Source organism: Propithecus coquereli, unplaced genomic scaffold (assembly GCF_000956105.1).
Source record: "Propithecus coquereli isolate 6110/MARCELLA unplaced genomic scaffold, Pcoq_1.0 Scaffold205, whole genome shotgun sequence".
In the NCBI taxonomy this organism is placed as follows: Eukaryota; Metazoa; Chordata; class Mammalia; order Primates; family Indriidae; genus Propithecus; species Propithecus coquereli.
Window position 1 is genome coordinate 3,651,652 of NW_012145523.1, and position 14,392 is coordinate 3,666,043.

The 14,392-nt window shown below is 42.5% G+C and overlaps 1 protein-coding gene across 1 annotated transcript in view; it reads right to left on the minus strand.

Moving 5' to 3' along the window:
• DCLK1 (doublecortin-like kinase 1) overlaps nucleotides 1-14,392 on the minus strand; it is a 328,500-nt gene that overhangs the window by 49,879 nt on the left and 264,229 nt on the right. Inside the window, 2 exon segments of the mRNA XM_012644043.1 lie at nucleotides 5,965-6,084; nucleotides 8,700-8,784. Coding sequence (XP_012499497.1) covers nucleotides 5,965-6,084; nucleotides 8,700-8,784 — 205 coding nt within the window.

The window sequence follows — 14,392 nt, forward strand, 5'->3', positions numbered from 1 at the left end:
ACACACACACACACAAATAGCAACTCAAGAGGCTGAGGCAGGAGGATCACTTGAGCCCAGGAGTTTGAGGTTGCAGTGAGCTATGATGACGCCACTGCACTCTAGGCTGGGCAACAGAGTGAGTTCTTGCCTCAAAAAAAAAATTAAAATAGAGTTTTAAAATCTTCAGTATGATGAATTAAATGGGATCTCCTAGTTATGTGGTTGGAGCAAGAAAATGATTTTCCTATAAGTAAATCAAGAGGCCAGGTATTAAAAATCTGTTTCAAAGGCATTTTAGAAACTGTTCATTCATTTACTTCTAAAATGCTTCTCCCATTACACTTCCAGGCTCCTGCAAAATACACTCAAAAACATTGAATTGTTATGATTATATCTGGTGAATAACACCAGGATAAGAGAATCACTTTGAAGCCTCTTCTCCAATAGAGGGCTTTGGGGTTCGGATGGGAGAAGGTATAACCCTTTGCTTCAGGCGGGCCCTCCTGCAGAGATGGGGATGTCTAGAGAAATCCACATTGCCTTAACTCCATGAGGAAATGGACTGGGGAGCCCAGGGACGCCACTGCCACTCTGCCTTTGTTGATTCTTCGACAGAGACCATGACGCAGCTGGGCAGAGAGGCCGTGAGGGAGGAGGAGTGAGCGGGCCCTGGCTGAATGCAGGCTTGGTGTGCTGATGTTCCCACACAAACACCAGCCCACCAGCAAGGTCACGGGGCAGGGGTGGAGCGAAAGCACGGCAGTAGGAGGTAAAATTAAAAATTAAAAATGTGTGTGCAAACATAAATGAGAAAGTGGAGTTACATACAAAGGGATTCCTCACACTATAGACATAAGACCACAGGGTCCCTTTGAGTAGCCTCTTCTTAAGAGGCCTCTTGAAGAGTTTGTTTGCAAATTTGAAAATACTTAATCAAGAGGAAAACTAAAAGCTCAGGTGTTTCTGGATTCTGCTTTTCATAAATCACTAAAAAATTATGATAAAGGACATCTGAGATTGGGATACACGAGCAATTTCCTATCTGCTTGAACACGCTTCATTCGATGGCCTGGGAATCTAGACTGTGGCCCTGACGGCTTCGACATCCACCAGCAATCCCAGGCAGGGATGGAGAGCGAGGCTGGAGGTTTGGGAGGCTCAAAAATGAAAACACGTGTTCCCTTCATCGCCTCCACAAAGGGGGCTGGATGGACAGGCCTGCGCTGGTCAGAAGAGAGGGGCTTTCTTAGCCCTGTGATTCTCCATGCTTGATGTTTCATTCTCGCCTCCCTTGAACGAGTAACGTGAAAGCACTCGAGGAAAAGGGCTGGCGTAGGGCACAGAGAGGGTGTAGAACCTTTTCTACAGCCAGACGCACAAGGAACAGAATCGGCAGTGAGTGACTGAGCGGGTGTGTTCGCTCCCAGGGGGCCAAGCTGGCAGCGTCTGTCCTGAGCCTACAGCTGAGGGGCAGCGGGGAGCAGACCTGGCCTGCGTGGCCCTGGGGCACACTAGGAAGAAGGACCATGTGGGTTTCCCACACAGAGCCTTTTGTAATAGGATTGAATGTTCCATTACATTTACCCACATTTTATATTGGACAATGGACCCCACAGAGGACCAGCAAAATTAATATTGCAACTTCTTCCTTGAGTCCTCGAGGGCCGAACTAGTCACATCATAAAATCCTTAATTACTAGAAGCACATGTTTACAGGAAAGTAGCTCGTCTGGCAAATGAGCCTGGAAACAGGTGTCGGAACTAAATGCATACATGGAATAAAAGTGTAAGTGCTTGCTTTAAGTGAAAACACTTGGCAGGAAATAAAACCTTAATTAAGGTATTTGCCTTCCTGCATACCTTGAACTTTGAGGACAGCCGTGCCTGTGTAATTATTCACTGAGCAGTGACAAGCGGGGTTCTTTGGTGGATTCCGAGGTGAATGCGACCTGCTGTTCAATAAGTTTACAGTGTGGTGCATTGAGACATTAGACAGCTGGATTTCTGGTGAAAATACAGGCCATTTGCTTGTTCGTTCCTGGAATTATATTCTTGGCCTTTTAGGAAACCCTCTATGCCACAACAAAAGCAGCGACGGAAAACTTTGTCTTCCTCCTTGTCCACGGGAAATCAGTTTGTAAGGTCACCATCCTATTAAGTTAGGGTTACAGCCCAAACTACTAGAGAGAAATTTCCAAATTTTACAAAACTGAATTGAATCTAACTTTTTATGTTTGTGCTAAAAGTGATTTGGAGAAAGCTGTCTTGTTTAACTTAGTGATTCTCAACCCCAGCCGAGTTTCGGCCCATGGCACCCCTCCCCCAGGGAGCATAGAATGATTATCAAGGGGGAATGGCTGGCAAGATTGGGATGCTCTGGGCCAATGTGGGTTTTCTTGTTGCTGTTTGCTATGTTTTGAAGGTTTTTAAAAAGAGTATGCGAAGGAAAAACAGCTCTCAAGCATTCCTCTACCATAGCATCCACTGAATTTCCTGGCACCCCTTGTTTGTGGATAAGGGTCTACGGACGGGGGCTGTGTCTTCTCTCTCTTTGTTGCACCAGAACTGCCCAGCAGGGGCCTGAGCCGGCAGGTGCCCCACACTCGCTGGTCAGTTGTGGAAGCTGCAGAGCATGGTGGCAGTTAGTGCAACGACAGGAATACCCCCCCCAATAAAGAGGGGTGAGTGAACCGTGCCCTTTGTTTACCAGCTAATCCTAATAAAACCCAATCTCAGCCTCTTCCATAAGGAGGTAACTGGCAAGAGCAGAGGATTGAGACATCCCAGAGTGTCTTGTCCAACATCTCCGAAGCGACATTTTATTTTGAATTTGAGCAAGGGCCCCATGGCTGTCAGGTGCCGGGGGAGCCTCAGGAAGGAAAGACGGAAGAACAGCAATCAGGTAGCCAAGAGATGTCTAGGTGTCTTCGCACTGACTTGTCCTCCAACTCCCAGTTCCAAAGGAAAGGCCTATGAACTGCAGGTACATGGTCCTTAAGGTTATTGAGAATTTTGAGGATTTCCTAGGTGGAAGCAACCCATTTTGGAGACACTAACATCTTAGCTTGTTCCGGTGGGTTTGACATGTTTATGTTCATGCCTAGAGCCAGCAGTTGTGTTATGCAATTCTTCTGGCTTATAGGTAGACGAGGGGCGACAGCTAAGCTGCTACATTACTAAAACATGCAAGCGGTGCAGGCGGGAGGAAGGCCAGGGGCCATCTGGGACACCAGCCCTGCTCATAACCGCGTCACTCGTACCCTTGGTAACTGGCCCACACAGAGCCAGGAAGGTTAGAGCACCTCATATCAAGCTCTCTACTTGTGCTCTGGCCTCTCATTAGCACTTTTCAGTGTTTTCAGTTTGCTTTGGGGCCTCAAAATGCTCCACAAAACAGCTTCAAAACAGGGCACTTCTGTCCCAGCTGCAGTCAAAGTCCATTTACTTCCTTTAGTGCATCCTAGGGGACCCTGAGGCCCCCCAAGAAGTTGCTCCTGGAGCACAGACAGAAATCTAAGTGGATCTACCAGCTAAAGAATATGCTGGCACAGGACCACAGAAAGACATTGTTATTGTGTCCATTGCTGTAGAAAAATCTTGCCTGTGACAGCACATTATTAACAGGGGAGGAACATACTTGCCCTTGTTCATACACATTCACCCCTCAGAATAAGGCAGTGTCCCCGCGAGCAATGTGTGCCATTCGTAACATTCCTAGCTTGCTTCTATTTTCTCGGACCTCTGGAAAATATTAAAAGAATGTTTTGTGATATCTCTGGGGAGAGAGGGCACATGCCATATGTCCTTTTTCAGCAGGAGCTGAACACGAACACTTCATGGGGCAATCTGGTGTTTCGGCTCTGAAGTTTCATACGGTGAGACCCCGAGATGTGAACTCGTGCAAAACGAATGCAATCCAAGTTAGAAAGAAACAAATTAATTCTGGATGGGGAAATGGGAAATTCCTGTTGTGAGAAGACCAATACTGTTGGACTGAGACGCCGCCCCATCCATGCTCTAGCTGGGAGAAACGGCACATGGCCACCACGTCAGACCTAACAGATGACGAACACTGGCATATAACCAGACACCCCACAGTGTGAGGGCAGGGCAATCTGCTAAAAATGGGGTTTTCTCCTACAGTGGAAATAAAGTTAAAATGAGTTGGATTTACTATTGCTAAAAGTATCAATGAAATAAAAAAATTATATAAACACAGACATACTTGCATGCACACCTCAATCCATTACCTCAGGAATAGCTTTTCCAATTTAATTTCTGTCTTATTTATATAAGGCCAAATGCGATGAGTGTGACTTATGGCTTAGCTAAGCCAGAGTCTTCCTACAGACACCTTAGTAGAGGCCGTGGAGTAGAGTGGTTAAAAGTGTGGGTTCTGGAGCTGGGCTCGGATCTATGTCTTGCTAAGTACTTATTAGCTGAGCAAACTTGGGCATTTAACTTCTCCAGGCTTTCTATCTATAAAATGGAGACAATACTGACATTGTGGAGTTATTATATTAACTAAATGAAATGTCATAGGTTAAGGGCTTTGTAGATAGTCTATGCTCAGTAACTCATGGTTGCTTCTGTTCTGGAAAGTGTGAGGCCCAGGAATGTGATGGGACATTGTCTATGTGTGGCACCCGTGCACCAATGGTCCAGCTCCATGGTGGAGGAATGAGAGGAAGAGAGGAGAAAGGTGCCATGGCAGCATCGACTGAGGGATTCTTCCAGCTACCTATTACTCACGCCCCAGTGGGTCTCCGTCACTCTTGGGAGTATTCCAGCCTCGCTGACATGGTGGGGTGGGGCAAAGTGTGAGCTTCCCTGCCCAGGGGTAGCTTAACCAAAGTCTCTGTGATCTTAGCTGGGGAAGCATCTTCTAAAAAGTGGCAAGCGGTGCAGGGAGCACATGAATGGATATTGGCCAAACTAAGAGCCCTCATGGTATCAGAGGCCCTGTGTGGACGTCCAGCTCTAATATGGCAAGAATCCGTGCTTCTACATCAGAGCCCTTGGAAGAAAACAAGTCCTGCATCTTCCAGGCTAAAGCCTTCTTGTCTGCCTTCTAGACCCACTCATCTGCTCTGAGTGGAGGGTAGAGCGTGATTCTCACAGAGTGGTGAGGAGCTGATAGGGTGTATAGCCCCATCGCGGGCAGAAAAAAGCAATAGGGAAGTGCATGCACCTCACGCCTGCCCCCAGAAAGCCAGAGGACACAGTCTGTCAAGGAACGAGGCAAGTTCCCCCTGACCTTTCAATATCCTGCCCACCCAGCTCTGAGAATATCCTGCCCACCCGCTGGCTGACCAGGCCCACTAAAGCAAGCAACTGCCCGGGAAAAGAAATCCGGGTTTGAGGCTGCCTTAGTCTGGGTGCCACTTTATTAGTTGTCACTTCTCCATCTCGTAGCCACCAGCTACTATCCTCGATTAGGTATCAAGAACCCAGGGATTAAACCCTTCCCATTGGCACACAGAATACCTGGCTCATTCATTTTAATACATTTTAATGTATTAAATACTACGTTTGTTGGGGGCAGTATATATGCATTTTAAAGCTCTTCAAGGTTATTGCACGCATTTAATTTACGATAGTACACTTTGCAGACATAAACTCTATACAAGAATGGTCTGACCTCTACAAAACATGTCACAAAAAGTATGTAGGGAGAAACTACTCGATATGTTTCTTTTTTTTTTTTTTTTAACAAAATAAAAAGACTTACCTGAAATAACTGGCAAAGTTTTGCTGAGTACATTAAAAAAAAAAAAAATCAAAGTCCTTAATTTATAGATTGTCTTCAGGAATCACTACATTTTTCAAATCTGTTAGACGGGCTTTTCTTTTTTAAAAAAATTTTTTTGTGTCTGGAGTTGAGACAATAAATTATTCTGTACATGTCACGGACTGCAAATAGAGACACAATCCTGGAAAACGTAACGCCAAATGTTACCTTTAGAGCTCAATGCAAATGACACCCTTCTCACCTTTCTACACATTCCTTGACAACAGCAAAGTTTCCGTCTCCTATTGTTCTTCCGACTTTATATCGCTCCGTTATTGTGGCTGGAATCTGGAAGCCTTCTTCCGACACTTCTGAAAGAATCATTAATACTTTTTTATTGGTAGAAAAGGGAACACAGATGTTGCACTAGGAAACATTTAGAAGTATCATCTAACAGACTAGAACTGATTCAGAATCAATCTATCATTTTTCTGTACAGTGAGGCAACCGTCACCCTCCTCGATGAAACTGTATATACTCAACAGTTTTTACTAAGACAAATGATAAACTCAAAGGAAATGTATGGGCCTCTACCCCCACCTATGCAAGAGCAACTTAGGTTTTCTGCTGCAGCGGGGAAGGAAGGAAGTGAGGAGGAAGTTTTGCTCTTTCCACTTCATGCAACTTGATCATTAGCATTTACTGAGTACCCACTGTGTACAGAGAAACGACATTCCTACGTATGGCGCGGGAGGAAAATGCAGTTCGCAAGGGACTCTGCGCTGTTTGGCATTGTACAAGCATGAAAAACGCCTGCTGTTTGGACACTTAGCTTTACTACATCCTGAAATGGAGATCTCCGTAAAATTCCTTATGAACCAAGCACTGATGGCCACCCCTCCCCGGTCTCAGTGAGCAGATTTCAGACAAATGTTCTCACCAGCAACCTGCGTAGCAGATGTCGAGTTAAAATTATAATATCTATTATGTCTGCGAACGGAACAGTTTTGTAGTTTCAATTATGTTAGTGCCACTAACACAACGCATTTTCCCCCTGAAAATGCATTTTGAAATATTTTACAAATGCCTAATAATGCTTTAAATATCTGAGGCCGTAAAACTAAATAAGCCACACTTAAGTCACATAAATATGCTGGATAACCTTTAACATCTTAGGGGTGTAAAAAGCCTTTTATAGTGGGGCTCTAAAATGTACATGCTTTAAGGTTATAAATCCTAGCTCTCCCTCAGGCAACTTGAATACAAAATGTGATGGAAGCCTCGTGTGTTTTCTAAATGTGCTCCTCTTTTGACCTTTCATCATAAACCAAGCCTAAACATTTCTCCTCAAAATAAAATTAAAACCTTAGGTGGCGAATGGGCTTTCTTGGTGATTTTTGTATTCACATTGACTCTGTAGTGTTGGAGAAGGACAAACGGAGACTTGCAATTGTTGGATACTTGCATTACAGCCTTCATCCTTGCTTTGTGATGATGCTGGGTCTGCATCTCTCTGGATTCTAGAGTGGATGGAATTTCTGGAAAGTGTTGAACAGAGATAGCACACTCGCTGCCACTACTTTTGTCCTTGGCATTTGTGTGGCTTCTTCACCTCCTTATAGGTGACATTTCACTCTTACCCTACTAGCAGCTATCTAGGTGGCCTCCAGAATAAAGCGATGGCCTGGGCCAACCCCCCTCCCCATGTCACTCCCAAAGAAGCCACGATCTTGTCTCTGTTTGCAGGACTCAGCCGGGGGATTTTTGTCTACTGCAAAGCACCCACATTTACAAAACATCTCCCAGATGACACAATCTTAAGGCTCTTCGCTACATAGGTAATAAAAGTTAATATCCCTGGCTGTCCCAGGCAAGTGTGACCCTGCAGATGGGAAATGCAAGGAATACTTCAATCCTTCCCGCCTTCCAGTGGGAGCATTTGCTGAGACACCCACCCAAAGCACGTGGCTTGAGATTTTTTCCTTAGCAGCTGATAAAAGGTACCTTTTTGAGGCTTCTGGCTAAGAAGACTAAGCCAAAGGCTTAGGTCAAGAATCATTTCATTTCATTAGGAGAATACACAACACATTGGAACAAAACAGACTTCTAGGTGGCTGAATTTCATACTTCTGGAAATGTAAAAACTCTGATATTGCATGATAATATTGCTTGGTAGTCAGGAAATAATTATTACGTAAATCACATCTCAACATAGTAAAAGTGCTTTCCCCAAAGGGTAGTTTTTGGGGAAAAAATTAAATCATATCATTTAAGACAATTAAGAGGAGCTGATTCTTTTCACTGTAGCTTGATCATATCACTTTTGTACTTTTCCAAATACTTTCCCATAATTGATTTGAGCCTGATAACAACCCCCAGGGAGGAATAATTACATATTACAATCTACGTTTTATGGAAGAGGAACTAAGATGTGGAGAGTTGAAGAGCCTTGTCCAAAACAATCCAGTGAGTTACTGAAAAGCCAGTTCTGGAATCCAGGTCATTTGACCACAACACTGAAGTCAACGATCTCAAGGATATTTTTGAAATTGCCACCAATTAACCCTTTTTATAAAGTCATATTTTCCTATATTGAGTACACTTAAGTTAGAATACATTTGTGGGACTGTAACAGTCAAGACAGTAAATTAATATACTAAAAGTGAACATTGTTTGGGAAAACAAAGGCAGCAATTATCCGCTCTCACTTCCAAGGCAGGCAATAGCTGGCCTTTTTAGGATACTTAGACGTCTCCTGAGAAGGATGTGAGACATCTCCAGATTGGGCCAACTCTCTCTTCTCATTCCCACCGAGTGGACACCAGTCTCTGGAGGGAGCCACATGCAACCCTATCCTCTTGCAATCAACCCTCAAGAGCTGTTCAGGCTTGTCCAAGGCATTCTGCTTGAGAAGTTATAGTTTTTTGGAGCAAATTTAGCCAACCCATTCTCTGCCTCCTCAGATACCAAGTCCCAAGCTCATCACCTTCTCCAGGGCCGTCGTTCTCGTCCATCGAGCTGCAGACTTTGGTGGACGCAAGTGAGGTAGAGGAGCCGCCATGCTGAGAGCTCTGTGAGGGGACAGAAACAGAGAATAAAATACTCGGTCAGACTGCCCGTGTCTCCATTGCTACGCACAGCCAGGAACCTCAGGAGATAGCTTCGCCCACTACCAGGGAGGATTTGGTCCCTAACGCTTGGAAATAGAGGTCCTTGGAATATTCCATTAGGGCCACATTTCCCTTCCTCCCTCCCTTTTACTAATAATAGGTTGTGGTAACACGATCAGGCTAATTATTCTAAACTTGAATGTTCCATGCCTTCTTATTCCTTTTCTCTCAAAATTAGCATCCTTCAGCCCACTGTTTGGGTTTCACAGATTTTAGGCATCTCACTTCACTCTTCCACAGTCTATCAGCAAACAGGCCTTAAAGTGGCACCATTCTGGTCTATCCACCATTTTATTTTAGTCTTACTATACAGCAAAATTTCTCTTCTCTTCAGGTTGTTTTTATAAAACATCCTAAGAAACAAATATTCAGCCTTACCCCAACTTCAGGAGAAAGGTTAAAGAGTGGGTTTGTTAATTCCACTTTGAGGTAAAGACACAAGCACTAAGCAAGTTACCGGTTTGTTAAATGTTACATACTACGTCTGAGGTAAAGACCATAATAAAAGCCTAGGCCTGGTGATGTCCTCATTATTACTCACGAATTTTGACCCAAGACCCACGAGAGCAAACAGGGTAACAACTGTATTAGAGAGCTCAGGGGACAAAACAATACCAAATATTTAATGTCATGACTGGCTGCCGGGCAGTACTTTAACAATGAATTTTTCCAGCTCTGCATCTAGTGCTTGAGAAAACAATTTGCACATTTCCATGCTATTTCTAAATAGTGAACACAGCGTGTCCTAAAGGATCTTCCTTCTGTTTCCCTGGGTTAATCCACGTGGTTGGCCTGACGGGAAGCGGTGAGGGGCAGCATGGGCTCAGGTGCCGGCTGTCTGTGGAGCAGAGAGAAGGGAAAGAGCATCTGTAGTTGAGTTAACAATGAAGAGGTGGCGAGAAGCAGCCTTGACCTATTTTTCCTCTGCTTACCTGTTTCCCTTCAACCTCCTCCCCACTCCATCCAGCCTTAACTGTGCGCAAAGTGGGAGGGAAGAGAGATTTTGTATGATTTCATTGTGCCCAAGAGTATCCTTCATAGGACATGCAAAGATTTTAGTTTTCATTAAAGAGATTAATACAGTTGGGGAAGTGCTACCTACATCACTGCAGGGCCATTTGACTCAAGCACCTGGGTGTGACTAACATGTCCCACTGGCGGACCGATCCAAGCTGACAGTTGACACCATGGGGATGAAAGTTAAAGTAAAAATTACAATGCATCTGCTTTCCTATAGAACATTCTAGAAGTTGTGTGATTATTCTTGTATACCTGATTGCCACACAGTTCGTGTGATGTGCCCATTATTTTCCAATATCATAAAAATCCCCCCTCAATAAGCCTGATGACTCGAGCTATTTTTCCATCTTCTCTCACCCAGCCACCTTTTGTGACCAGCAGCACACATTTGTCATAGGGCAGGCTAGAAAGAGGGATTCAGATCTCAGATCAGAATGTCAAAACAGAGGTTTTCCTAGTGTGACACTAACTATGTATTCATAACCCCCCTGTAAAAGGGACTGTAAACATATGAGCTTCTAGGCCACGCTCTGCTGACTTTAATGGCTGGATATCTGTTTGTGAAAACCTTGTATTTATAATACTACAGTATGAGGCTGAAACAAGGCAGATTTATTATGTCGATGACTGGAGAAAATAAACATTAACATAACCCCATTCGAGGAGAAGGTATGTGTTTTCCAGAACAGTGAGATCCTTTATCCCTTGTGTCATTGTTTTTGCTGTAGACATAATGGTGTTCCCAAGCAGAAAAGCACTAAGTAAATGTCTAAAATGTAGACCTTCTCTTCTGGGCTTTCTGGTCCTTGAACTTCTTCCAGCAGCATCACAAATGGTGTTTAATAATGTAGACACATTGTGGTTTGGGGTGGCAGGTGCTGCCTTGTCATGTGGTATTTTAAATTTCAGAATACAAAGACACATTCTTCCATTAAGCATCCAAATTAATAGACCAGTAGTGTGTTTCCTAGCAAAGATGTCCACGATTTAGATACTCAAATCCAAAAGCTTATTCTTTTAATAAGAACATCAGATATTCAATACAGAGCTCTGATCCAAAGTGTATGAAAACATATTTTAAACCGTAACATTCTATAAACTTGCTGGGTATTATTCACCAAACTGCATTATCAACTAATGAATTGCATTTTCAACAGTGCCACCAAATGGCTGATACCCTGACCTGATGCCACAATGCCAGCTGTGTTTTCTCTGCTTTATGAACAAAAACTTCTTAAGGTTTTTAGGCTCTGGTTTAAAAAAATAAGTATGGTTAATACAAGTTTGCTTATGTTTATGACTGCTTATTCTCAACTTTGTGCTTTTGAAAATGTACCCCAAGTCGTTTCAAATTTCCTGCTGTCTGAGAGTAACAGATGACGGACAATTTTAAGAGAAAAACATATTCACTGACAAGCAGCATAACTCTGAAAATTGTAAGTTCTCATTTTATTTATTATGCTGAAATGGAGCAAAATAAATGTATTAAACTTTGAATGGTGTTATTTCTTCTTTTTCCCAAAGAAGTAAGGTAGTTAACACTGAATATTTTTCCAAGACAATGACCATTCATGGACTCACAGAATTTCAGGGACTGGGAAAGACCTTCAATATTACCTATTCCACCCACTTCCATCCAGAGACTAAATTCCCCTCTGCAGAAACCCCAGCTGGTGATCAGATGTCTTCTTTCTGAACACCTCCAGTACTGAACACTCTGCTTCCTGAGGCAGCTTTTCATTGTTAGTGGGAAGCAAAGTATAGGAAGTTCTACTTTAAGTTATGCTGAAATTATGTCCCTCTGCATTTTCCATTTATTGGTCCAATCTCTCATCTCTACAGTCACCCAGTCCAGCTCTAATGCATTTCTCCCATGACAGTGCTTCGCGTATTTGGAAATAGCTATTGGGCTCCTTCTGTGTTTTCTCTTTCTCCATCTGAATGTTACCAATTTCTCTGGCTGATTGTCTGGTCCTGGGGCAGGACTCCGTGACCCTCACACCCCTGTGGACCCATGCTAGCTGTCAATATCTCTCTTTAAAGCTGAAAAGTGAATACAATATTCTAGGTATGCTCTGATCGGCACAGAGCAGAGAAGAATAGAGTTTTCTTTCTTTCACATCCAAAATACTATGGATGGAGCCATAGTATTTTAACCTTACATTGAGCTCACAGGTGTGTAATGTCTCCCTGATCTGTATTTGAGAGGTTGTTGTTTTGGACCAAGTCCAGGACTTCACATTTTTTCATGTTAAACGTTATCTTTATTACATTCGTATCCTTCCAGCCTGTTATTTTTTGGATTCTGATTTGGTCACCTAAGGTTTTTGCTCTCTCGCCCAGTTGAAGTCATTTCAGGAATCAGAGTGGCTCTTTGAGTATGGTTATTACTAATCCACCTAAATACACTAACTCGGACCTTGCTGAAATATGTTGATTATTATCCATAGTCTGATTGAAGGATTTTCAACATAGTAAAGGAAAAATGTGTAAATTCTTGTTCTTTAGAATTAACCTAGTGAGATTAATCAGCCTCTGTTTATGACCAACAGAAGCTGAAAAGTCCACCTATATTTTTGATTGCTTATAAAGGAAATCAATTTACCTATTTGGTTTTCTGAACATACACACCATTTTATAGTCTACATGCTGATAAGATTTTATGTTTGCTTCAATTCCAAGGCATCCGGGTGCACAGTATGAAATATACAGTTATTTTGGAATTTAAGGCAATTAGCTGCTCTGAGAAATGTTATGACATTTTAAACATCATCACCCCCAAGCCGATTTAATGGGAACCATTTGGGCAGGTTGCCTGCACCTGGATGCTTTTACGGCACACCTTCATAAAAGCACGGTCCTAAGTAAGAACACATCTTAAGTGTAGCTATTTAGCTTGGGATCATATAACAGATGGAGAACATATCACACCTTTTGAAGTAAGTGAGAAAGCTGACATAACAGCTCTAACCACATTTTACCAAGACGTATCTGATGATTATGTACTGAAAAACAGCTCATTTTAAATGGTATGAGTTACCCCTGTCATTTGTATAAATGTTGTCACTCATCTGGGGTCCATACTGCATAAAGATTTTGAAAATATCCAATTGATAAAACTGATTTAATAAAGGTAGAAAATCTCCCCAGATAACGTTAGCTTTGGCTGGATAATTGTACTTTTTCCACTTCACATTTTGTCAGGGCATATAGCTACTACTTTGTTGAATTTATACTGATTCGGAAAATGGTTGCAAAGAATTTAGAAATCAAGTAGTCACTGTCATATCATTGCTGGGGAAACACAACCAATAAATATTTAACAAATTCAAACAGTTATCTTGGTGATCATGACTTTAGATCTACAGAAGCTCTAACAATCACCTCATATAACAAAATCAAATAATGATCTTGGTGTAGAAAGCTTCAATCCCATAGGGTTCTATGTGATATAGAAAAGCCATACATTTATTGACTTCCCAGTTGGGTATGGAATAATAAATTGGTGGCATCAATCTGCAATTACTAATAAGGCACCATTATTTGAAACAAAGCACACAGGGAACTCCTTTTCCAAATTCCTTTGTCTGCCCTCTTCATAGCATGTTCAACCTAAATAAAGTTTACAACACAGACAAGCATGAGCATAACTAAGAATGAATACTGAAAAATGTAAAATGCTGTCACAAAGATTTGGTTACATTTTTTGAAAGACTGAAGAACTGTTACTCATGAAGTTTGTTTACCGAGAGGAAGAGGAAATGAAAATGGAAACAATGGTATTATATCTATGTTAGAGAAGCCCTGAGAGCTGAGATTTAAAAAAATAAATACATTTAGTTACAACTAGATCTACACTTGCCTCTACTGTCCAGTCACTACACTCAGGCCAAGATGGATAAATTTGTAATCTGAGCCATTTGTCCTGAAGAGGCTATACCATTGGGTAGCCACAGGCCTCCTCTCATGAGTTTCTGTTCATGAAATCATAGTTTGGAAGGGGGCCAGGAAGCCACCTAGTGTATTTACTTTGGATAGAATAATTTTTTCCATGATTTACTTCTCAAATGGGATTCCCAATCTGTAATGAGGGAAGCTCAGGACTCTTCCAGGCACCTGCTACATTTTATTTTAAACTCTAGTTATATTAAGAAAGTATAAGCTGGGTACAGTGGCTCATGCCTATAATCCTAGCACTTTGGGAGGCCAAGGCAGGAGGATTGCTTGAGCTCAGGAGTCTGAGATCAGCCTGAGCAAGAGCAAGACCTTGTCTCTGCAAAAAATAGAAAAATTAGCTAGGCATGGGAGGGCATGCCTGTAGTCCCAGCTACTTGGGAGGCTGAGGCAGGAGGATAACTCGAGCCCAGGAGTTTGAGGTTGCAGTGAGCTATGATGATGTCACTGCACTCTAACCCAGGTGACATAACAGAAAAAAAAAAAGAAAAAGTATAAACACAATTTGGATTTTTATAAATTTGGAAACATTCCT